At 37.3% G+C, this 27,313-nt stretch overlaps 1 protein-coding gene across 4 annotated transcripts in view; it reads right to left on the reverse strand.

Moving 5' to 3' along the window:
• Nucleotides 1–2,915: 2,915 nt before the first annotated feature.
• Nexmif (neurite extension and migration factor) overlaps nt 2,916–27,313 on the reverse strand; it is a 158,674-nt gene continuing 134,276 nt past the window's right edge. For 3 of the 4 annotated variants that reach the window (XM_021246500.2, XM_087196592.1, XM_013066564.3), the window contains exons 4-5: nt 11,083–11,208; nt 2,916–10,422 (exon numbers count right to left, since the gene is read on the reverse strand). In XM_021246500.2, coding sequence (XP_021102159.1) covers nt 6,044–10,422; nt 11,083–11,161 — 4,458 coding nt within the window. In that variant the 5' untranslated portion in view covers nt 11,162–11,208 and the 3' untranslated portion in view covers nt 2,916–6,043. The remainder of the gene's footprint in view (nt 10,423–11,082; nt 11,209–27,313) is intronic. The other variant, XM_004867497.4, reaches the window with a different exon arrangement.

The raw sequence follows: 27,313 nt of genomic DNA on the forward strand, positions 1-27,313 counted from the left end.
AATATACACTTACAAAATATGTTACAAATTGGCACACTTAAAAATATACAAGATTTTGTAGGCGTCTTAAGAGTGATCCTTAAGCTTTATACTTCAATTGACTCTACAGATTATTTATAAAGCTTAATTGTGAAAGAAAAAAGGCAAATAATTTCTTAACATTTTAAAGTTGCAGTGTCATACATCAAACATAAACTTAGGTTACATTCATAAAAAGGGCTTTTAAATTTTTACTTTAATTTTCTTAAATGTTTAAGGGGTTGGGGGAGAAGAAAAATTGGGATAATCATTTTCTTTAGCATCATCAATCAGTAAAGAGGTGCATTCATTTCTACAGAAATAAGGACTAGTACATTCAAAACTGTAGGCAGAAAACTATAGTCAGTGCTACAGGTATCCCGGTGGAGCATCTTAAGATTTCCACCCTCTTCACTGGGAATGAAAAACGAAGGCCTCTCCTAGTTTTCATTCAAGCCTTTTCTTTTGTGCTGTAAATCCAGGCATCTCTCAAAGAGGCAGAATGATTTAGATTTATCCTTTCTTTTGAATAAAATGTCCTCCTAAGGCTCAGAAACTCCTGAGTCTGTTAGATGGACATTTTGTCTCATGTGGATGAATGTTCTTCAATGTCTTTAGTAGTTATTTATCCAGATACTGATTTTTAAAAGCCTCATTCGTACCTTAAACTTTGTACTAAGCCTCTCTCTTTTATATTGTCCTTCCCCAATGTTTTACTTCTTAGTTATGATTCTCAAATCATGAATACATCTCAAGTATCATGTAGTTGCAATGGGAGCTTTGCTTCATGACTGTAGCTACTGTTTAATGCTGAGTAAAAAATGTACCTTAAAGGATGGCCTCAGTACTTTCATAAAAATAATCCCACGCTGGTTGAAGACCCTCAAACTGATGTCCGTGTTTCTCCCAAGTTAAACATCCCAACTCAAATTTTTCTCCCTTACTTGGGTCTTTCAAAAACCATTACAAAATCTCTGGCCTACATGGTGTTGATAAGATCTCTATTTGTTGCTAAAATTTTGATTTTGGTACTAAACCTTCTAAACATAATTACAAGCTCAGTGAATTTTATGATTAGAAAAGAAACCAACTTCACACTAGTTTTAGTTTGCAAAAATGATAATATTTCTGTACTGATGGATAGTCATTTAAAAAGTCTCTAAAGGAAAACAAAAAGTCCTTGAATTAGGTGATTTGTCAATAATACAGGAGAAAACAAAGATTTTTAGTTCTAGCAATAGTTAGGACTAGCTAGTGTTCTATTTGCCTCTTAAGCTCAGAAACTTAGATCTCTTCAGTTTGTGGGACTGTTCTGAGAACATCTGTAAACTGAAGATGTGATGGGTCTGCATCACACGTTTAGCTTGGTAAGAGCATTCTTGGATAAAGAGGTCCTTGGATATGGTTTTTCTCCTTTTGGCAGTAAATACTAATTTGAATCCACTGAAACAGAAATTCACTAGAACTTCAGAACTTCACATAACAGGACAGAGGATGCTAGCTAGAGTTGTTTACAGCATTTGAAGCATCCTTTATACTTCTCTTATACACACACACACACATGCACACACACATTTGCCCCCCTCCCTTGTGCCCACCCCCCTTCCCTGCACACACACAGATGCTTCCCAGCAAGGAAAAAGTTCAGAGAAGGTGAAAGTTGTCACAAAAGCCCACCTAGCACCAAGGACTTCAAGGAAATGGCTGAAGAAGTGATGGTCAAGGTAGTACAGGAGGTTTGAAAGCATTTAGACATTTAGGAAAAGGTAAGGCCTTAACACATAATAGCACAAAGCAGCAAGAAGTGAGAAGGGGAAGCTGGGAGGAAGCAGCATATGTGAGGCAGCTGGTATCTGAGACACTGGAGTGACAGGATGGCCACTGGTTCAAGCCAGTTATCATAGCCCAAGCCTAACCCCCAAAGTCTCAAAGACCCTTGATCAGTGCCACTGTATCAGCACCCTCTTCCACATGGTACAGCACCTAACCAGGGTAGGAGATTAGACCTACTTTTATAGATCATTAAGTAAAAGGGGTTTCTAACTTTCCTCAGTAATGTGATTCTCTGTGTGTAAAATTAAATTTGAAAATGGCCAATGCAATGAAAAGTAATTAAGAATGGAAAGGTTTCCCTTTAAACTTCCGGAAGAAAGTTCTTAGACTGACAGTTTGGGGAGGTAGAATGTAGGACCATGAAAGAAGAAAAATTCTAAGAACAAATACTGATACTAACTAAGAAGAATAAGGGAGGATACCATTTCCAGGAAAGTAAAGATTAAATGAGACTCTTTGGGGGAGGTGTTAATAGGAAGCAGCTTCTCAGAGAGGAGAGGTTAGAAGAGTGTTATTACAAGTTTCAGACTAAGGAAAATTTAATATTTCTGACTTGAGATATCAGTGACAGGGCAAGACACTACTTTTATACATTGGTCCTCACTCCACTAAGGCAGCTGGTTGAATTAGGGATCTCCAATAAATTAGGCCTACTATATTGTGAGAGGAATAAAAGAATTGTGAGAGCAGAATCAGGACCAGCAGAATGTTAAATCCTAGACAACTCAGAATATAGAGTACTGAGAGAGATATTGAGTGCAATTAAGAGAATAAATATCTGTGCCTTGGCCTACTGCTCACTCTTCAAACTTAGTTTATGGTTATATTTCAGTACAAACCAGCAGTTATAAATCATTTATTTATGTGTTAAAACATATAACATACTATAGGCCAATAAAAAAGATGCTTTAAAATGGCAAATCTTGGGTTGGGGATTTAGCCCAGTGGTTCTGGCGCCTGCCTTGCAGGTGCAAGGTCCCAAGTTCGATCCCTGGTACCAAAAAAAAAAAAAAAAAATATATATATATATATATATATATATATATATATATTTTTATGGCAAATCTTTGGAAAAGGGATGATCCATGTCCTAGAATTGGCCCTTAATGGGCTCCATAGGAGCAACTGAAAAGAATATCTACTCCAAAGGACTCTTGATAGCAAGTTCTGACAAGGAAATTGTTTCTAAAGGTTTCACGCTATTCTACTCTGTTGTCACCCTATTCTCCAAAGCTGAAATGATACTTTTAAAAACCTGGGACAACTTTTCCCATATTTATTTTTATAAAACATATTGTACTCATGGAATATTTTCCTTATTTCGTCTTTAATTGCCACCTTTTGATTACATAGAAAGCACTCTATCCCTGTATGTGACTTTGAGGCCTGGAATCTTGGAGATCACAATATAAGCTTAGATGGTGATTTCAAGCCAAAATTCAGCTGCAAAACAGAACAAAAACAAAACAAAGACAAGTTCCTAGTAACTATCCACAATATTTAGTACAAATAGCTAGCTACAAGAGTAGAGAAATAGAAGAAAGTGTTTCAATTTGATTATTTTCCCTTTTGGATGGCAGCTGTAGAGTGGGAGACATGTTTCATCTGGTGCCTTTTCACTAGGTAATTTTCCAGGGCTCATTGCACACAGAGCATAAGAATGGATCTGAACTAGCCTTACAAACAGATCCTTACCCACTTGTCCCCACAGACACAAGAGATTGATGCTGAGAAAACACACAATCAAGAATATAGGCTTGTTCATTTTACTATCTAGATGTAAGTAGGAAAGCTGGCTGGTGAAAGGAATCATGGGCTGGGAAGTGTGTCTATTTATATATGTGACAGGTTTCCTCCCATTTCTCTCTGACTACTTTCAAAAATGTTGCTTCTCTGTGAATATATTTAGGTGGAAATGACTAGGTAGTTTCATATTTTGTTTAAAATTTTCCTTTTGAAACATCTTCCCTTTTTTATTAAGCCCCTTTCCCCTACCCACTTATTCTCCACCCTCCCACCCCAGTCTGTATATTCACAAGTTAATAGGTTAGTAACAATATTAGTAAGAATAGTAACAACAACAACCACCAACAACATTAATAATATTAATCCCCTATATCTGTATAGCACTTTATGATCTACAAAGTGCTTCCACACCCATTATCTCATTTGTGCCATAAAGCATCAGTCATCAGATGCATAGGCCTTCAACTGTGCAAGGAAAAGACATCAAATGTTAGAAGTCGAGTGGTGAATAAAGGGGAAGAAAAGGCTAGTAGTAAAGGATGTTTGAAGTTGTGAAATTTTTTTAAAAAGGTGGGAGCTGAATTAAAAATGACTAAAATTTTATATTAAAAATTCAGATTTAAATTTAGTGTGTAATATCAAATACTATTCATCCTCAGATTAATAAATTAATCAGTTGTTACTACAAATTGTTCAGCTTATGTGATATTATATGTATTTAACTCATAGAAAAAAATTTGGTTTAACTGAGATGCCTTAACATTTTCTTTAAATGACATTGGCATTGCAAAATTAAACACTTAAAGAACACTAAAACCATAGTATGAGTGCAGTTTTTACAAAAGTGGAATAAAACATTTAGGAAAATTCTTAAATAGAAGCAATCTATGTACTTCATTTATCATTAGTGTCAAATTTATAGCTATTTTATTATTTATCCCAGACTATTACAAAATATAAAAAACTGAAATATAAAGTATCAGCAATATAACTTTTCACATTAAATAATTTTCAGCTACAGATCTTGCTTTTAGAAAACAAACTTTCAAAGCAGCTGTTTTGTCTCCTTGTAAAAGGCTCTTTAATGCATATACTCAGGTCTATGATGGACTTAGTTTTATGACCTTCAGACATTTTCAACATTTTAACCCTTAGACAATGGAACAAACAAATCTTTACTGTGCCCTGTTTAACTGTTCATGTTTCCACAGGATGGTAGTGTTTAAAACTTTTAAAAAATGTATATATATATACTTAATATATGTATTTAAAATTCATTAATGAGCTTTAAACTGTGGGGTGAATCCATAAGACAAGGTAATGAAATTTGGCACATTTCAAACAGTATCCTTTGAGTTTTGGTAAATCATGTAACACAACATATTTTTTCACTGTGATCTACAAGTGCTATCCACATAAGTGGGGGTGTTTAATAGCAAGAATCACTGGAATGTTTCTAGCAAATTAAGAGGGGCAAGCTTCCCCAAATACTCACAACCAAATATTGATATAGAAGTAAAAATATATACAATACAGTCACTTGTTTGTAGTTTGGCACAACGTTTTCCATTTTGTCCTTGTGGATACATAGTGATAAACTACTTGTGCAACCGTATGACTTTTTAAGTCTTTTACATATAACATCAGATTAAAGTTTACTTTCAAAGACTTATTCCCACAATTTAAAATTCTTTTCTTTAAGCACTTACATGTTAACATACATACCACAAGGCATATTTTGAAACAAAATAAACACAAACATCAAATGTCTTTCTGGAAAATGCAAGTCTTTTCTTCAAACACAGGTAAAACCCAAAATGTTGTTTCTGCTTTTAGGAGATTATAGTCAGAATCCCTGCAGAAAAATCAAACAATTTATGCCATCTTAGTTAGTTTAAGTGTATGTCCCTCAAAGGGCTCATACAATCTAATTTTTTAAAGATCATACTAGATGCTGTATGATGCAGAAAACAGATACAGATAGCAGGAGGCAGTAGAAAGCACTCCTAATTGCCACGTGTGGACGTTTAGTTTTCCAGCTAATGCTCTTTTTGTTTATAAATGATCTTGACTTTTTGTCTATATGACTTTTTAATTCTGTTGTTCAAAATCTGTCTTACTTCAAAGCCCTTCCCTTCCCAAAATCACTCAAGAGCACATTTTAGTTCTACTTTCTTAATAAGTAGAAATTTATGCTGACTAGTAGAAGAAAAAAGTAGCATTGTTATAGCTTATCCCTGGCCAAGTCAGGAAAAAATTTCACAACCTTTTGAGTGGCTTAAAAATACAGGGATTTTTATGCACTTTGTTTCTTTTTAATTTGAAAAAGAAGTACACTTTCTTTCATGCAAACTTTTGCTTTTGAGAAGGAAAAAATGAGGAATTGTAGGCTCAGCAGGTAGTAGGAAAGATAAGGGTGCATCATCTCAGCCATTTTGGTGTAGTATTACCTCAGTTTTTCGAAAGAAGCTGTCCCAGACTCATCCTTGTGGACCTGTTCTCTCTCCATGCACTTTCCCTTACATTTCTCATCTCTTAGGACCTTGGAGCTGGATTTGTGACGATATAATTTTTTGTGTGTTGGTCCATTATTGCCTAAAGTGCTCACGTTACTATACTTTTTATCAAAGAAGGCAGAGCAATTGTCCTCATTATAACCTGGCATGTCTGTGCCACCAAGATCACCTATTGTTGCTTTCCCATTGCTTTTGCTCACACCCTTGATTGACCTGTGATTCTTAGTGGCTCCTGGGAACCCACTGTTGACCTTTTTCTTAGACTCCTGTGGTGTTCCAGCCAATATTTTGAGGGTTTTTAATTTTAGACTGTTGGACTCTGAGGAGTAGACTATGTTGGGGTCTCCATGGTGCCCAACGGGTTCCCAAAGGGGCTCTATGGAAGCCATCATGAATCTCTGCACATCTGCCATACCAGAGGCAATGTTGGACAAGATGTAGGAAGGCTCCTGAAATTCCCGTTGATCATCATCCAGGAGGTTGTTGGTGTTAGTGCCCATGCTCATATCACTCCAGCCTGAGCTGCTGTCTTTTCCCAAAGCCCAATCTCCAGAAAGTCCCTTGTGACTTGGCAATTTCATAGAAGTGACTGGGCCACCATGTTGCATGCATTCGACCAATGTCTTTCCAGTGGAGGATATGCTGTTAGTTTGGCCTTCCCCACAGCCAAATCCAATTTGCATTTTCTCTCCAGAGATGGAAGCCATATATTTCCCTTTCTTTGTTGACTTAGGGATCTGGCGGGAGGTTTTGCCAGGTGGCTTTTCAATTCCTTTGTTGTTGACTTTCAGGGACTTTTTCCTGGTGTTTTTTTGAGAAGAGCTTTGATTCATAGCCCCACTCTTGCTGGGTGAACTTCTTTTTCTTGATTTTGACACTTTGTTGTTCGTACTGATTAGACCAGTTGAATCATTAAATGTTGATAGGCAAGGGTTTTTTTGGAGCAGGCTGACAGATTCCTCATCATTGAACATATGGAACTGAAATTGATGTTTATTTAAAGTAAATCCATCATCAACTTGGACCTGCTGTGAAAGGGTACTACAGTCCCACTTGATTTTCTCCATGCTGCCCAATAATCCTGGTACTCTCTCTTGGAATCCTTTCAGTGTTCCTACTGCCTTTGTACTTTCACATCTGGTAATCTGAGGGGAAAGACTGGGAGTGTCAGGTGGGGACATCTCTGAGGGGGAAGAGTGTCGGAATTTATCAGGAGTGAAGTTGGAGATATCCAGAAGGTCAGTGGACTCCTTTAGTGGTGCTATCTCATCAATGCTCTGCTGGATTACCAACTTGGGGCTGCAGTGGGCTAGGAAGTCATCAGTGATATCATCATCACCATCCTTTTCAGAAGACTTCAAGTTTAAGGGGCAATAATTGCTTGAGCTGACAGAGAGTGGAGCCATTGAATCAAAGCTAAAGAGCCGACTATCATTCATACTGACTGGGCCCTGCTGGAAAGGAAAGCAGATCTCTCCATTATTAAAGTGACATAATTGATAAGAGTCATCACATGGAAGCTGGCTGTCCTGTGCAGAGGCATATAGAGCCTTGTTGCAACTACTGCCCTCATTATTGAGGCAGACTGGACTGTATGTTACAGCTGTGAGGTTATTCTCCATGGAGCCTATGTGGGAGGCTTCAAATTCACTGGATTGATTTGGGACTATCTCCTGTGACACTTCAGCCATGAATTCCTGAGGGCCAGAAGTAACCTTGTTGGGCCACACATTTTCATAGTTGCTGGATTCCATCTTGAAGTTATGAGATGACTTCTGTAGCTCAGAGTCTGAGGATGAGGACAGCACACAGTCTTGACCTGGTTGGAGAGGAACAAATGATTTTTCTCTCTGAGTGAGGCTGTCTTCATTTTGCTCTGGAGAATTATGGGTAAAGTATGAGATACTGGTATTGTTTGACATGTCAGAAGCATCTAACAATGTCTGAAGATATCCTCCAGGGATAACAGGTATGTTAGTAGCAACATTATCAGATGATAGAGACATTTCAGAAGAACAGGTGGTTGGTAAGAAGGTGGAATTCTTAGTAACTTTTGCCTCATGAAATTCAGGCAGATGAGAACTGTTTGAGGTCTCTGAAATAACTTCACTTTTAAAATTAGCCTTGGAGGACTGGCTTTCCAAGAAAGGGCTCATTTGAACTACTGACTTGCTTTCTTGCCCAGTTTTAATTTTCTTGGATTTTAACCTAGCTTCACTTTTAAATTTGATTTTGTTGAGCACTTTCCTCTCTGGCCCCTTAAACTCTGTATCTTGGGCTTTGACTTTCACTGAGTCCAAGCTTGTGATGTCATTTAAGTGTGATCCATTTGCACAGCTGGGGCTAGCTAGAGGTGCTGGCTTCATTGTACCTTTTAGGCCTCCATCTTCTTTGCGATCACTAGCTTGTCTTTGATCATTGCTGAATGAAATCTGCTTACTACTTACTGAAGTTTCCATGGATGCAATTCTTTGAATCCTGTGCCTGTTGCCAAGTTTAGATTTTCGTTTACGAGCAGGTGGCAGAAATGACACCTCAAAGCTACCCGGTTCAAAGCTTTGCTTTTGGCATAAGGTTGTCTTGATGGATTCTGTGTGGCTGTTTCTCTGCTTTTTCTTCTTCTGCCAGACACCCTTTAAAGGTGCCAGCTTGGCATATTTGTTGAGCTGATTCTCACTCAAATTCACTGTTGTCTCACTAGCATCCACCTTACCCAACTTCACCAGCATGTTCTTCTCACCTTTAAAGCGATTGATGATGATATATTTGATGATAACAGGGGGTTCCTTACGGGTTACTTTTCTTCTCTTTTTGGGGCACCATTCATCATCATCTTCCTCTTTGGAACCACCTGGAAGCCATTCCTTCCTCTCATTCACTTTTTCACCCTCTAGTGAGTCAACATCATATAGATAATCTTCACTGTATCTGACTTTTCTCTTGGCTCTCAGCCCATAGTTCTGCTGGGAGGAGGAGCTGCTTGAATTAGTGTCCCGAGCCATGTAGCGGCTACAATCCTTGATCTCTCCCATGGCATCATATGAGACTTCAATGAAGGAACTGTCATCACTGTAGTTTTCAGAGGTCTCTAAGGAATTAGCAAGATGGCCTTGCTTTGGGTTCTTAAATTGCCCTACCTCAATCTCACTGCATAATTTATTTAAGGCAGTTTTTTCCCCATTATCCTTTCCATCTTTTGTCTCTACACTTTTGTCTTCATGTTCTTCCTCTTTGCCTTTCTTCTTGTCCAAGTTTTTATCTTCCTCCCCCCAGATGACATTCATATCAGGGACCTTGAATAGGGAAAGATCACTGCTCTGCTTCATGGCCCCACTCTTAGACTCCCTCTTGGGGCAGGTGGAAAATACACTGGGAAAAAAGTTGAATTGAGCATCTTCCTGCATTAGAAGGGTGGTTTTGTCTCGAACATTGTCCTGAAAGGACTCATATCGAATTTTCAGGGAGCAGACATCACTGCCCAGTGTTGACTCATCATCATCAAACATGTAGTTATCCACATCTTCTTCAGAGAACAGATTGACAGATAGCTCATTCTTGGAACAGAGGTCAAGCAGTTCAATTTTACTTTCACTAATGAAAGTCTCAAAGTAACCCCAATCCTGATTTGAATTTGCAAGCAAAGTTTCTTCTGTATTGCACTTATCTAACAGTAATGCCTCATAATAACTTTTCTGAGCTGGATCTTCCAAGTCAACGTCAGGTTTCTCAGCTTCCTGCCTATCTCCTACCCTTGATTTATGCAGTGGGAAGCCCAGGAGCTGATCTGACAGCAGCTGTTCCCCATATTTCATGTTTTCTCCAGCACTGATGCACTGAATCCCTATATCAGAGACTGCACATGTTTCATAATCTCTATTTAGATCACTGACTTTTAGACTGATCCCTGGCTCAGGATCTACTGCCTCCTTGGATTCCATGAAGCAGCCCAAGCAAGTCCGGCTTGGCTGCATAAGGCAGTCTCCATTCAGAGCTGACATGCCTGCAGGCTCCATTATGGCAAATGGAGCTTTCTCACACTCACTGGGTAGTGACCATGTGTTCAGGCCTTTTGCAACACCAGATGTGAGGGAAATGGCATTCACAGAATCACTGTTGGCAGCATGCTCAGGTACTTCAACCAGGCCCAAAGGCGATGGAGGGTTCTGCATGCAGGGCTTCTTAGAAGGCAGAGGCAGGAGACCCCTGGGAAACATCAGGGTCTCTTTTTGTACTACTGGTATAGGCTGGATTGGTGCAGCTGCTTCTAGAGCTGCAAATGACTTCATTGCCACATCTTGGTCCTCTGAGTCTAGAGAAAAGGGAAAAAAATGACAGAAATAAAGTTAAGGATCTTGGACTACACTCATTAATTCTCCCTTGACCATTTTCTGTTGTTTGATCTTGTATATAAGCTAAGCCTGTGTTTCTCTAGCTTTACAAGGCACAACCAAACCATTAAACCACAACCCTAATTTTAACCTGAATATTATTAGTAAGTAAAAGTAATTTTTAGGCCCAACTTCTTTCTTAGAGAAAGATAGAGCCCTCCTCAGGATGAGGAAAGCTTAACAAATTGGTAAATCAAGGCTTTATGGGGAGAAATGCTCGGATGGGACATTCATGGTACCTCATTGAACTATGAGATACAAGCCCATTGATGGAATGTTCTTGAAGCTCCTATTGAATCTAGAAATTCTAAGCTTCACATGAGAGCATATTTCTAATTCACTAAGAATTTGGAGGAACTTCATCTGTCAGAGATGATCTGGGAGGTCAATAGGATTAGATTTCATGGCTCTCAGAAACCTTGTAGCCCAACTGAAGATTTGGTGGAATAAAGTTTAGGATTAGCATCAATCTGAAAGGCATCCTAGACTCAATCTATCCTAACTTTGTTGATACTAAAATTCATAGTAATAACAAAGAACCACTGAGAGATATATTATTTACTATAACTAAATTCCCTTACCATTTTCTTTGATATCATTAATCAGAGTGTTTTCTCCATTGGCTGAGGCAGCAATAGCTTTATCTTGTTGGTCATCCATGAATCTAATCTCTTATTGTTTCATTCCAAATCCAAATGATGTCCAACCTGCACAATTTAAATATATAATACCAGGCATTAAATTTATTTTATTTATATTGCACAGATTATTTCAGCTATAGGAATCTTAAAAGGCTCATTGGGATTTACCTGTTTCCAGACTGGCTTCAGTGTAACTATTGTTTTCATTTTGTAGTTTATACCTATCATATAAATCAATTCAGAAACTCACACTTAATTCATACATCCTAGGTCCTTCTGTCCCTTCTATGCCACTATACTATTCAAAACTGAAATCTGAAGAAGCAGGGAAACTTACATCTTTCTCCAGATGGTAACAAATTTAACCTAACTATAGTTGCCCAATAAGAAAAATGCAAAATAAAGTCCAGTCTAACTTGAAATAAGGGGTGTTTGGGTGTGGGGATTAACTTTGTTTCTATTTGCCTCATTTCTACTTCACAAGATCAGGAGCTCTTCAAAAATAAGCCAGTTCATACATATGCACAGCATATTCATCACACAGATTTTCTCTATCTGTCCCTTAAAATTTGACTTGTTAGCCGGGCATGGTGGCACATGCCTGTAATCCCGGCACTCGGGAGGCTGAGGCAGCAGGATCAGTGACAGTTCAAGGCCAGCCTGGGCTACATAGTGAGCTTAGGGACAGCCTGAACTACAAAGGGAGACCCTGCCTCAAAAAAACAAAAAAAAATTTGACTTCTTAAGGTTGAAAGAAGTGAAAATGTCATGGTTTCTCAACTTTAGAACCTTTACCAGGATTTTGATAAGTATTCCTCCAAGACTATAGCAGGATTTTAAAATGTGAGTGAAAAGATGATCTAGATTTTCTGAAAGCATACTCTGTTACTTTTTAGGTGTGGTATACATATCTATAGTTCCTCATTTTCCCACCTATTTAAGTGGTAGGTATATGCCAAATGATAGGAAATAAGGCCACCAGAGATACAGTTATCTACCATATACTACTACAACATCTATAAATCCTTACTCATTTAAGTCCCATTCTCTAAACATTCTCCACAGTCAAGTACTCATCACTGTATTTAAAAGCACATACTGATGATAGCCAAGTGGATAGTAATGAGAATTTCAATTGTATACTCATTTATCCTGATACAGACATTTCCTGACTTGCAATGATTCAACTTGTCATTTTTTTACTTTACAATGTTATGAAATCAATACACGTTCAGCTGAAACTGTACTTTGGAGAAGATGGCAGAGTAAAAGCTGGCAGCAAATCATAGCCTCTCTGGCATCTATAATTGAAAAACTTGGAAAACAATAACTTAGTGAAGAGAGAGTAGAAGAGCTCTGAGAATCAAGAAAGAGCAGACAGGGGCCGGGGATTTAGCTCAGTGGTTTTGCCGCCTGCTGTGCAAGTGCAAGGACCTGAGTTCAATCCCTGGTACAAAAAAAAAAAAATGAAAGAAAGAAAGAAAAAGAAAGAGCAGACCGGAAAGCTAGAAATCACAGATAAATTGGAGAAACAGAAGACAACACAGAGAAATAAACAGGGCAGTCTGCAACGTTAACCCGGGCTCCCAGTGAGGGAGACCTGTCTCTGCAAACATAAGCCCACTGAGGGCCAGCAGTGTGAGTAATAAATGATGGACAAGCAGCACTACCTTGAAGAAAAGCCATGGATATTGTGAATTGAAAATACATTGTGGGATTTTACTCTAAAAGTGAATTCTTCCACATGGCAGGCTAGAATGGGAGAGGAAATCTGTTTCAGCACCCACCATATTAGGGAGTGATATAATCAGGAGCCATTTTAAGAAGGGGATAATTGTTTAAGACTGAGCTACTCTGAGAATCACAAGTTACAGAACAATCACACTTCAGAGTTTCTGGGGTCACCTTACTACAGTGATTAGGTCTGAGATGGCCACAAGAGATAGTTTCAGAGAGGAGGAGAGCTAGTAACAGAATCCCTGAGAAGTTTAAGCAGTGGCGAGCACAAGTTATGGTGGACACAGTGGTTTGACCCTCTGTGGTGAGAAGCCAAGGTGGTGGCATGTGATTTTCTGTTGGGGCTGGGTTTGAAAGTGCTAGGCTTAAGTCCAAAAGACTGTTTTTCCTCCCTTGCTGCCTACTTCCAGGACAGAACTGAGTGATCTGTTTCTTTTCTCCATCTGCCAATGTGATCAGGGATACACCTTAGCTTGGAAGTTTGCCACATCCCAGGGTGTACAAATAGAGGTGGCTTTGGAACAAGTGCTGCACCTCACGAGCCCACTGGCCACAAAGATTGTCAGGATAGCAGTGGCTCAGGGCACCCAAGAAGGCACAAACACTAAGAGCCACTGTATTGAATACAGGCTTGAGGCAGACAACACACCACTGACTGATCCTACACAGTGAGAAAAGTGGGGGAAAGACTTAGCATTCACACAGCAAAAAGTGGTTGTGGAAACACAATAGGCCCTAGTTGAGATTCACTATCCCTGCCCATATCTGGTGGATCCCAATTCCATAGGTTCTACAAAGAAACTTCCTCCCTCCTACAAAACTCCTCAAAGTGGAAGAACTTTTGGATTCATTGCTCTTTTTCTCTGTCTTTGTGTGTGTGGGGGGGGGGTTCTTTTTCATTTGCTCTTTGTTTTATTCTCTTCTCTTTTCTTTCTTTTGTTTTGTTCTGTTACTTTTATGTAATTCTACTTACTTCATTCTTTAGTTGTATTTTTATTTCACTTCTTTCTCCTTCTAGCCCCCAGAAGAAAGTTGGCCACTAAGAAGACCCTGAAATACTACATTGAGTAAGTTGGTGAAGGGTATAAACACCAAAATATAATCAAACCCAAAGACACATAACAGAAACAGAACCTAACTAAAGATATCTCCATAGCAGTGACAGAGTTCTTTTACCTAAACTGAGTGAAACCTGATCTTCCACCTGTGGCACAAAACCAATAAAAACATAAGAGAGCAAGGCAACAAGATGCCTCCAAAGCCCCTTAACTCCCCAAAAGCTGCTCTCATGGGCACTGAAATAGAATTATAGGCAAAGAACTAAAAGAACCAAATGGCCAAAATGTTTGAAGAGATCAAGGAAAAGATATATAAGCAAATTTATAAGATGTTTAGAGAGCTCAAATGATATTTAAATTCACAGATAAATGATTTAATTAATAAAATGTTCAGTGATCTTAAAGAAGAAACAAATAATAAACTGACTGAGTTAAACAAGACAGTTCAAGATATAAATGACTATTTTGGTGAAGAATTAGAAATAATGAAAAGAAATTCAGAATATGAAAAATTTGATGGAAAGCATGGCCAGCAGATTTGACCAATGTGAGGATAGAGTGCTAGAACTTGAAGACAAAGTTGATATAGTCAATCATGTGCTTGATGATGGCACAAAATAACCTAAACTCAGAATTATAGGAATAAAGGAAAAATTAGATACTCAAAAGGTATAAAAAATTTACTCACTAAAATCATAGCAGATAAATTTCCAAAGCTAGGGAAATAAGTCAGTATTCAGTTACAAGAGGCAGACAGAAAACCAAATTGCTACAGCCAGAAAAGAACCTCTCCATGAGGCAACACAATAAAAAATCCAGAAATTCATCAAAAAGAGAAAAGGTGATAGAGCAAAACAGCATGTAACCTATAAAGGCAAGCCAATCAGAATAACAGTAGATTTCTCAGCACAAACCTTAAAGGCCAGAAGGGCTTGAAATAAAGTTCATCAAGCTCTAAGTGAAAACAATTGTGAACCTGGGCTTCTGTGTCATGAAAAAATTAGCCTTCAAAATTGACAGAGAAGTAAAGACTTTCCATGACAAAGAAACCATAAAAAAATACATTACCACTAAACCAGCATTGCAGAAAATAAAAGAATCCTAGACAGACAGGCTATCAGCACTAATGAGATCAAAGGGAAGTATACATATAACTGAGATAGTAGTGAAACAGAAGGAAAAAATGAAGAAATCAGCCCTAGAAAAATAATGCAATGACAGAATTCAATAAATACCTTACAATAATAACTCTCAATGTCAGTGGTCTTAATTCTCTAATCAAATGACATATACTGGAAGATTGTATTAAAAAAACAAAACACAACCGTATATTGCCTATAGGTGATGCACCTCATCCTAAAGGAAGCACAAAGACTGAATGTGAATGGATGGAAAATGATAGTTCATGAAACCAGAGTCAGAAATAAGCAGGAGTAGCTATCTTATTTTCAGACACAGTAAATTTCAAGCCAAAACTGATCAGAACAGACAAAGTTGGCCACTGCATACTGTTAAAGGGAAATATTCAGCAGGAAGAGATAACATTTGCAAATATATATGCACCAAATGTTGGCACACACAACTTCATAAAACAAAAACTAGCAGATGTAAAGACTGACACCAATGTAATCAAAGGGGGGACTTCAGTACCCCACTTGCACAAATAGGTCAACTAGACAAAAAATGAACAACAAAATAACAGATTTAAACAGCAACAAATGGATTTAACAGATATCTACAGTGTGTTTCATTCAATCACAACAGAACACACATTTTTCTTAGCAGCACGTGAAATGTTTTCAAAATAGACCATGTCTTAGGCCATAAAGCATACTTAAATAAATACAAAAGAATTGAAGGAACCCCTGCATACTACAAGATCATAGTGGACTGAAACTAGAAATCAACAATAAAATAAATTAAAAAGAACATACATCGTGAACAAGATGGCTTCCTCACTGGGAAACAAGGGTGGTTGAAATACATAAACCAATAAACATAAAACACCACATAAACAGGAACAAGGTCAAAACCCATATGATCATCTCAAAAGATGCAGAAAAAGCCTTTGACAAAATCTAACATCCACTCATGATGAAAATCCTGAAGACAATAGGTATGAAAGGACCTTATTTCAAACTGATAGGAGCTATTTATGACAAAACTACTGCCACATCTTATTAAATGGGGGAAAACTGAAAGTATTTCCTCTAAAATCAGGAACAAGACAAAGGTCCTGTTCAATACAGTACCTGAAACATTAGCCACAGCAATCAGGCAAGAGAAAGAAATAAAAGAATTACAAATAGAAAAGGGAGATTTCAAACTATCCCCTTTCACAGATGACAATAACTCTTTACATATATAACCCCCAAATTCTACCAAAAGATTCTTAGAATTAATAAACAAATCCTGTAAAGTAGCAGAATACAAAATTAACACACAAAAATCAATAGCATTCCTGTACACCAATAAGCAACCCATCAAAAAAATAAGGAAAGCAATCCTATTCACAAGAGCTTCAAAATTAATACCTAAGAAGTACCCAAGGAAAGAATTCTGCAAGAAAATCTATACTACTATGAAAACAGATTGAAGAGGAGATAAAAATATGGAAAGACATCCTCTATTCCTGGATATTCAGAGCCAATATTGTCCAAATGGCCACATTACCAAAAGTGATATATATATTTCATGCAATCACAATCAAAATACCAACATTCTTCATAGAGCTACCAAAAAAATCCTAAACTTTATAAAGAATGATAAGAGAGACAGAATAACAAAAACAACCCTGGGCAACAAGAGTAAAGCATGAGGAATCACAATCCCAGATTTTTAGTAATATTATGAAGCTACAGTGATAGAAACAGCATGGTACTAGCACAAAAACAGACATTGATCAACGGAACCAAATAGAGAATGCAGAAAAAACCCAGGCACTGTTATCCATTTGATCACCTACAAAGAGGCCAAAAAATACACTGGAGAAAAGATAGTCCCTTTAATATATGATGTTGGAAAAAGCGATTTTTTCCCATGCAGAGGAATGAAACTAGATTCATATCTCACACTGTATTAAAATAAAATCAAAATGGGTCAAAGACTTAGAAAAACAGAAACACTGAATCTGCTGGAAGACAAAAAGGTAAAAATCTTAAAGAAACATGCATAGACAAAGACATTCTGAACAAAATCCAACTTGCACAAGAAATAACACTAAGAATTATCAAAGTGATTGTATAAAATTAAAAAGCTTCTGTACAGCAAAGGAAACAAACAACAGAATGAAGAGACAACTTACAGAATGGGAAAAAATTTTGCCAGCTAATCTTGAACAGAGAACTAATATCTAGAATGTACAAAGAACTCAAAAAAATTAAATTCATCAATATGAAAGATCCAATCAGAAAGTGGATAACTAAAGTGAATGAACACTTCTCAAAAGAGGAAGTACAAATGGCCAATAGGTATCTTTGATCATTAGAGAAATGCAAATCAAAACAACACTGAGATTCTATTTTATTCCAGGTAGAATGGCTAACATCAAAGACTCCAGAACTTGAAGTGCTGGCAAGGCTTTGGGGTAAAAGGAACAAAAGCTATAAATTCCCAATGATGAATGTTATCATATTGTATACCTAAATGTACCAATAAACTTAATGAATAATAGAGAAACGTAACTCAGTGCTGCCTGGCGACAAAAGCACTCTGTGATTAGGACAGTTTTTGTATAAACTCATTCTCACGAAGTGCAAAGCTACTGTAGCATAGTTCTTCCAAGGAGTCACCATCTTGCATGCATCACTAGGAGTATTCCAAGTTGGTGTGTCTGTGCCAAATATGCCATTATACTGTCTGTATGAGTCTAGAGTCAAGAAGAGAAAGACAATTTAGAAAGAAATACCTGGCAGTAATTGGACTCCTCTGCCACTCATTGTTTTGGACTCAGAAGTACTGAAAATAAAATTATTCTTGCAAAAGCAAAGGGACTCTGAGATGTGCCAGAAAAGTTGCACTACCTACAGTATAAATGTTCATGTTAGGACTAATGGAGAGGCTGACTACTCCTGAATGGATCCCATGAGGTTCCCTAGTTGTTTTTCCTATCCTATTCAGATCTTATTGAATATTCTGTTTTCTAGCATTAGTAGAGTGCTTTGCCATAGACAATACATTTTTACATACTTTCTCATTGATTTATGGTCTTATGAGCTTGCTCTTCTTGAAAACCTCTTTAGAATGATGTTACAAATATAGTGGAGATAAGAACAGTAAAGAAAGACAGAGATGAACTGTTTAGCTAGAACAAACATTGTCAGTATCATTTCTACCCAAGATCCTAATAGCAAGGAGGCCTCCCCTTGCCTTAGACTAGTGGCTGCCAAAACTGAAGGCAGTTATAGAGCCCTGTCCCCAGCAGTAGAACCCTACTTGCTCCCTCTGACAAGAGAGATGTATAACAATCAGGAATATATAAAGGATAATGGCATGGAAGCAAGGAAAGCATTATTGCAATTATATATTTTAGGCTTATCTCAATATCACCTGAAATGTAAATCAGAGCTCCTTCATATCTGTCATTTAAAAAGTTTTCAAAAATAAAAAACCACCACTCAGGAGGCGAATGCATGTGGACTGCAAGTTCAGGGTCAGCTTGGGCAACTGAGTGAGACCTTGTTTCAAAATAAAAGGAAGTGTCGTGGTGGTGGACTGTTTGTCTAATATGCTGAAATGACCCTGACTTCAGTGCCCAGTAGCACACACCAAAAATATTTAACCAATTACTGTATAGATCATCCAGAAATAGAGAAGCTATTAGATGTAACATAGTTCATCTCCCTTATTGTGTACATAACAAAATTTAGGACCATGGCTGGGGATGTAGCTTAGTGGTAGAGTACATACCTAACATAACTGAGGTCCTAGGTCCAATCCCCAACATAGAAAGAACAGACACATTAGGACCCGAGATGGGAAAGAGCTTGTCTAAGGACACACAGCTAGTCAGCTAGTTGGTAGTTGTATTCTGTTCATTTCACAGTGTCACCTCTTCTATATGAATGTTTTGCACTTCTCTTTTGAATTTTAGAATCTTTATAATGAGAGATGAAATAGATTCAGACTGTATTTTTGAGATATATAGAATTCTTTAGAGTTTCTCTGTGATCATCTCTTTTCTATGTCCATCTTACCATTAGTATTTCTCATCTGGTTGCTCATTTCATCATGTTTTCTGTACTTAAAAACATTATTTAAGTACATCTTGAAATCCTGGTAAGTATCAGAAAATTATCTAAGCAGAGTTATGGATAAGAATGTGCTCTCTGGCTTAATTACTTTCCTTGTTGCTGGGACAAAATATTCAACCATCACAACTTAAGGAAGGAGATGTTTATTTTGGCTGACAATTTGTAGAGTTTCAGTCCACAGTTGGCTGGCTCCAAGGCATGGTGGCATGGCAGAGGAGCATAGTGGAGAAGAGCTGCTTATGGCATGGCAAACAGGGAGCAGAGAGAGTCAAGGGAGGAACTGAGAAGGGAGATTTACCCTCCCAGGTCATAGCCAGACAGACTCTCCTCTCCTGATCAGCCCTCACATTCTAACAGAAATTTGATTTATAATCTAGTCACCTTCCAAAGGTTCCAGCTATGATCTCATGAGGCTTCAGGGTGGGGGGGGCATTTAGATCTAAACCATAGCACTCTATGTACTACTGGAGATTCTGTTACCCTTTCTAATGACTGAAACTGAACTGGAAAAATCAGACTAGACAGAGCTATCTGGGCTAGCCTGGAAAATAATTTCCTTTTCTCAATTTTATTCCTTTCCCTTCTTTCCTTTCCTCTACCCGTTCCCCTTCCTCTTCCCCTTTGGACCTTTTCTTCCTATTTCACATTATCTATTATACATTTTGATCCTTATTTACACTTTCAGTTTCTCACACCAGAGAAACTACTCGGTATTTACAAGTGTGTGTCCTATTTATTTCACTGAAGAGTATGGCCTCAATGTGCATCCATTTAGCTTTATATGTCTCTAGTTTCTCATTCTTTTTTTTCATTAACTTTATTGGTACATTTTAGGTATATAATACAGTTACATTCATCATTGGGATCTTGTACCTTTACATATTGTATCTTGGTTCTTATTTTTTCCCCATTCCCCTGCCCATACTTCCCTATTTACAAATACTTTGTTTCTATCTTTTTCCTTTTCTCATATTTTTTCTTTTCCCTTCTTTCCTTTACTCTACCCCTCCCAGTTCCCCTACTGCTTTAGACCTTTTCTTCCTATTTCACAATATCAATTATACATTTTGATCCTTATTTACACTTTTAGTTTTTCACACCAGAGATCTAGTTTCTCATTCTTTATGGCTGAGTACTACTCCATTTTATGTAAAAAAAAACAAACCACATCTTCTTTATCTAGTCTCCAGTTGATGGGCAATTGGGCTGTTTCCAGACTTTAGCTATTACTAACTGTGCCTCTATAAATATAGGTGCACATATATCACCGTGGTATGATTCTTTTAATTCTTTTGGGAAGGTACCCAGCAGGGCAATAACTGGGTTAAATGGATCCTCTACCAGCTGTTCCTCAGACAAAGGTCTGCAATCTAGAATATATAAAGGACTTAAAAAAATCAGACCCCCCAAATTCAAAGACCCAATTCAAAAATTGGCATCTGAAATGAACAAACATTTCTCAAAGAAGTAGAAACAGCAAATAAACATATGAAAAAATGTTCAACATCACTTGTCACCTGAGAGATGCAAATGAAAATAACAAATGCTGGCGGGGATGTGGGGAAAAAGGAACACTTCTGCATTGTTGGTGGGAGTGTAGACTGGTGGAAGCACTGAGTTAATTTTAATGTTTGAGTTCAATAACTTTAGGCTGAATTATCTTTTGATTTTCTCTGAATGGTTCTAATTTCTTATTACTATCTATCCTGTTAATTGTATTTTAAAAGGCTATTAAATTAGTTTTTGTGTGGTACTGGAGATTGAACCTAGGGTCTTTGCACTGAGCTACATCCTCAGCCCTTTTTAATTTTTTAAGTTTTAGGCAGGGTCTCACTAAGTCACCAATTCCCCCAGTCAGAGTGGTAGAGTGCTGGGATTACAAGTGTGTACCCAGGCAAATGGTATTAAATTCTTTTTAGAAATGTAATTATTAAAGCATAGGGCTAGAAAAATCTTGGAAGATAGTATAATCCCAAACTCCCCACTTTACAAATAAGGTAACCAGGGCCGGGGATTTAGCTCAGTGGTTTTGGTGCCTGCCTCGCAAGCGCAAGGTCCCGAGTTCGATCCCCGGTACCAAAAATAACCCCAAACAAAACAACAACAACAACAACAAAAATCAAATAAGGTAACCAAGTTTCAGAAAGGGAAAACTACTTACCAATATCACATAGTAGTTGATAACATTTACATATCCTTGAATGTGTGTTACATTCTATCCCACAAATATCCCCAGTGGCACCAAGTTACTTACCAAGTGGAATGTAAATTATAAATAAAAAATAACAGTGAATCAGAGGGCTATCAACATTTGTTTGTTTTTACTGGAGAAAGATTGTCACAAATAAAGCTGTCCTTGCTTATGTCAAGATTGAAAGTGGAAAGGTATGGGGGAAGGCACAAATCCATCTGGGAAGGAGGTATTCCTCTTCCAGCCTCTGGATTCTAGAACTCTGTGTTGTTACCCTGAGGTATACCAGTTCAAGCACCATCACTTTCTGCACTAAACACACACACACACACACACACACACACACACACAGTGTACATGAAAAAATCATGGTGCATTTTATCTCTCACTTTGGAAACAGGATGCTGCACAAAGGACAAGAAGGTGTAAGATAAGAGCAGCTGTGTAAAGGTGCAAATTTCCAATGATGAATGTCATTGTATTGTATACCTAAAGTGTACCAATGATTAAAATGAATAATTGATAATGCAAAATAGGAAGAAAAGGTCCAAAGGGGTAGGGGAAGTGGGAGGGGTAGGGGAAAGGAAAGAAGGGAAAGGAAAAATTATGAGAAATCAAAAAAAGGAAACAAAGTCTTTATAAATAGGAAAGGGTGGAGGGGGTGAAGGGAGGGCAGGGAATGGGGAAAAAATAAGAACTAAGATACATCATGAAAAGGTACAAGTTCCCAATGATAACTGTAAACGTATTGTATATCTAAAATGTACCAATAAATGAATTTAAGGGAAAAAAAGAGGAACTGTGAATCCATTTGATCTTCAAGTGCTAAAATGAATTCAACTATTTAATACTGCCATTTTAAAACATCATTTGAATTTTTTGAAGGGAGAGACCAAGGATACCATGACAAATAAAAGGTTTTTAAAAAATATTTTCAGTGACTTCAGTAGCTTTATTTTTCACTTTGTTTTTCTTTCATTCTTTTCTTTTTTGCAGTTCTGCTCTGTGTGTGTGTGTGTGATTGAACACAAGCCCTTACACATGCTAAACAAACACTCTACCACTGAGGAATATCCTCAGCCTGGATCACCTATTTTTAGGTAAGGTGACAAGAATCATCTATAAATGGTTCCTGGTAAGTTGAAGACAATACACCACCCAATGCAAAGTCCCATGAGTAAAACTATCACTGCTAGTGTAGCCAAAGAATCAATCTTGTTCCTACTGTAGGTCCAAGAGATGCTGAGCTAGCTATTACATCTAACTGGGAGCCTCATTTCTGCCATTTATAAACACCTTGGCCTTTCTTCTTAATTTCAGAGATAGAGCCAAAGACTTCCTAGCATGTATACTTAAAATAAGGGTACCCTCTCTCTATTCTAAGCAGTGAAGAATAGCATACTTCAACATTAATGAAGATCCGTGGATCTTTGGCGTAAACACTCTACTTCCTTTATTCTATTGGCTATATGAAAACCAAGTACAAACAGTTGCTGGAAGGCTGGGATTGTTATGAGTGTGGACATAATGTGAATTTCTTCCATATTTATTAAATATATATTTTATATGTTGAAGCAAACAGAAGTGAAAAACACATGCTCTCCTCTCAAGGCACATACAGTATAGCCTTGGAGAAGTAGGAGTGTACTTGGAAAAATAGGTATCTTTATTTGGAATGAGTCTTAGGTTGGCTCAAATATTTATTTTTGTATTTTGATTTCAAATTATTCTACTGGCATTGTCAGTTCTCAGGGTAGGTCTTCCAGATAATGGTTCAACTTGGATTTCTTTCATCAAGAAAAAATACGTTTGGTAAATATGCTCACATCCCAGAGGAAAGTGAATACATCTCTGATCACTCCACAAAGACAAGTGCAATTTCCAACTTCACTCTTCACTTTCTCTAAGTACACAGTTGCTAGCCAATCCATACCAAGTGATGAGACTACTATTTTAGATCCTACCTTACCCTCATCATACTCCTTTTACAGATAAGCTTGTAGAAGAGCCCAATAGTCACTCTCAAATTGATAGGCTGGTGGATGCATGGACCTTTTCACAACCAGATCTGTCACTGCCAAAGGTTAGAGGACCTAGGCATCTTCCACTAGTAAGTAAACTGCATTTTGGTATCTCTTTGCTTTCTATCTACTTATATGTAGATAGAAATACTTTATGATGAGTTTCACTGTTTACTTTCACAGTGCTATAGATTTTTTTATTCAACATAGGAAAGGAAAACCTCAATGATTCTACAAAAGCACCCAAGAGCCCAATGACATATTCTTATGTCCATGTCACTCTCATCCCCACTGGAAGCATTTTTCTCATATTACTTTAATTTTCTACATAGAAAAAAGGGAAAGTATAAGAGTACAAGATGCGAGCATCAGAAAAGAAAAAGGGTTGGAACCAAGAATAGGTGTGTTGTCATTCTAGTTAGAATTGTTCAGTAGGGTAGTGATCATCTATAATTTTCTATCTATTCTGAACCCCTGGAATTCATTAATGTCACCCATATCCAAGGCAGCAAAAAATCTTCAGAACACTAAGTCTGAAATAGCTCTCTGAGGTATCTTTGCTAGTATACAGCTCAAGCCAATCCAAAGCCATACAGATGGCATTCTGGGTCTCTGTGCTCACTAAAGTCTGCAGAACAAACATCCATTGCATGTGCAGTTCCAAAGGCCACATGCATTGAAAAGCAACAGTTGGTTCTGCATGATTCTTCCCACTCCTGGTAGCCAACCATAATAGGGAGGAATGTCTAGTGACCAGGCTTCTAGATGTTTACGTACTGATGAGCAAAACAAGCACTCTTCTTTCCTAGTGATCTTGGTTTTCTTAGGTTCTTTGACTATCTTCTCATCCATTGATAGTGCCAATTGTTAGAGCAACAGTGTTCTATAACTTCAGCATCTATATATCTTTTGTGTGCCAATATCTGGGCTCATTTAGAACATATAAATCGAACCCTCCAATACAGTAACCACTAGTCAGGTGTAGCTATTTAAATTTGAATATAAATTAATTAAATAAAAAACTCAGTCATACAAGTCACATTTCAAGTGTTCCATAGTCACATGTGGCTAGTGGTTACCATATTGGACAGAGAAGACAAAGAACAGTTCTGTTTTCACAGAAAGTTCTACTAGACAGCTCTGTTATTCTTACTCCCTATCTATCTAGTCATCTTTTTTATTGTACATACTGCCTAGGGTTTTATTTTATTTGTCTCAGAAGAAGAAGGTTATCATCATATTCCTCAATTCATCAGTTATCTCAGCTAAGCTTTATTGCCATTATTCAATTTTCTTGTTTTTTTCTATACTTTTTCATAAGTAACCATTTTAATGTGGAAAATGTATATATTTATGTGATCATTTAAAAGTGTATTGTTGTTTATGTATTTAAAGTTTATGTATAAATAACTTCATGTTATATAATTCTTTTAATATTCATTACAAGCCATATTTTAAAGACTCATTCATATTCTTATGTGGATATCTAATCTGCAGCATTATACTGTATGGTACATAACTAACACATTTTACCATTTACTTTTGTTATGATAGCTAGGATGCCTAGCCTAACACTTTATAGGATTCATCACAGAAAGTTTTGTAGCTTCACAGAAAATTTTAAAAGAAAATCCTAACTGAAAGTACTTGTTATTTGAGTATGTGACCTCACTTTTATTTTCAGGTATCACAGCTTCCTGGAATATAGATCCTTGTCCTGGTTTTCAAGATTCTAACTTACTAATATTACTTTTTATCATTGATCATTGGCCATCTTTGGCTTGGTTCTGGTTCTGTATGTGGTTTTTTCCCTAGTTTTAGTTTCAAATATGGTTTTCCCTTGGTCTTGGGCTCTGATTTCTTGGGCTCAGATTATTACTTCATGAAATCCCTTATCTCTTGTGCTTATTATGGACTCTTCACTTATTTTTTTTTGGCCTTGCTGTCAGTGTGACAGATAGCTTCCTGGCTAAAGTTTTTGCTGAGCAGTGAGTGTTAGGAACCTAATGGATACAGGGTTTCTACATTGACAACCAGAAATTTCCTGGGCCTAATAGGAGGCTTCATGTTCTCTGCCAGCCTGACACACCAGAGAAATAAGCTTTTAATCCAGTGCAGCATATTTCACTTATTGTACTGTTATCCAGTTCAAAGATGTTATAAAAAATCCCTAGAGAGATTTAAGATTTCAAAAACATCTTGAGTTTGAATTTCATTAAACTACTGCGGAAGGCTACCACAATAGAAGATGACTTTTTATGCACTTTATGTGTCAAACATTAAGCTAGTTAACTTCATGCCAAGTTAAAATGTTTATCTCCTGGAGGACAGGAGGATAGATGGGAAGGAGGAGTTGAGGGTATGTATTTTAAATAAAATCATCTGTCAGTGTTAATGATGTAACATTAAAAATTTAATCTACAGACATACAAAGAAGAAACTGAACAAGGAACATGAGATGTCATTAAGGCAGTAGAAAGGGAATGGATGTATGTTCTAGTCAACTTTGATAAGCAGTACAGACAAATTGGAATTCACTGAGAGGAAAAAGTCCAGAACAAGAAGACTCAACATTAATGTTCAACTAAGGGCAGAAAATTCAAGAAATGTGTTTTTTTTTTTCTTCAAATACACCTAGCACATAAGAGTGAAACTAAACTTACTTAGTTAAAGCACAGTGGGAAGTAACTTGTGATTGGAAGGTTGTAGTATTAATATGTACATCAACAAAAATTTTAGTCATAAAATGGGTCCTAGGGGAAGGGAATAGGGGAAAAGGTGAGCTCTCTGTCACCAGAAGCATTCAAGGAGAAGCTGGGCAACAATTTGGCAGTATTAAAGAATAGATTTAAGCATTTCATGGAAAGGCTGGATTGGATGACTTTAACTGTATGTAACAGCAAGAGAATCAGTTAGACAAATCTAAAACAAATCCAATGAGCTTTTAAAAAGACATTAAAAAATACAGCAAAGGTAGGAAAATTGGGTCCCATTCAAGCTACCCAGCCATGTGTATGAGGAAAAGAATGACAGAAGACATTCCCACACTCTTGACACTAAGTACAGCCTTGAATGTAGGCCCATAGCAACAAGGAGCATGGCCTTCCCATGGACTCAAGCTCTATTTGGGGTGCATGTTAATAAAAGACAGATTCTGTTAAAAAAACAAGGGGATTTTGGCTCTGGAAGAAAGCTATAGGTTCAAAAAAATCTCAAAGACAATCTATAATTTTTTTTCTCAGTGAAAATACTGATAGTTTTTCCAAAGCAGTAAAGATACAAATAAATTGGCCTAGGTAGATGAGAGTTCTTGCCTTTGGCACCCTTGCCCCACATCTTCCCATGATAAAAATGTATGTTTTCTCCAGGAAAGTTCTGCCACATTTCTTTAAAGCTCTGGGCAGAGTTTAAAATTAGATGAAACGACACTTCACTTGGCTGGATTTTATTGCCTGCAATACTCTTCAATTTCCTTTCTAGTCCCGACCCGATTACAATCAAGGTTTGCAGATGGCAAACAACATGCAATGAACCTGCCATAGAGCCAATTCAGTGCAAACATACCCTGCAAATTAAAATGAAAATCAAATGCCAACACTCTGAAAAGAAAGTAAAAGCCTCCTCAGAAATCATGAAGAGACAAATGTAGAGAGGAAAAAATAAAAGAAAGAAAGAAATCTGCTCTTAGCCTTAGCAATGCAGGCCAGCCTTGTAATATAAATGTTATCATCTCCTACATCTGCATACTCTATGCCTTTATCAAATGTTTATGTTTTAGCACATTTATAATAAGGATGTCTTAAACTTGATTCCATAAATTTTATTTTGTGGAACATGGCTGCTTTAGGTTTCCAAGACAACAAATGTACTTTGCCCCACCCATCCAGTAAATCACGGCTTCACAATCTCTAA

Source organism: Heterocephalus glaber, unplaced genomic scaffold (genome assembly GCF_053883595.1).
Source record: "Heterocephalus glaber isolate CG9 unplaced genomic scaffold, H.glaber_assembly_v1.0 deba00001613, whole genome shotgun sequence".
In the NCBI taxonomy this organism is placed as follows: Eukaryota; Metazoa; Chordata; class Mammalia; order Rodentia; family Bathyergidae; genus Heterocephalus; species Heterocephalus glaber.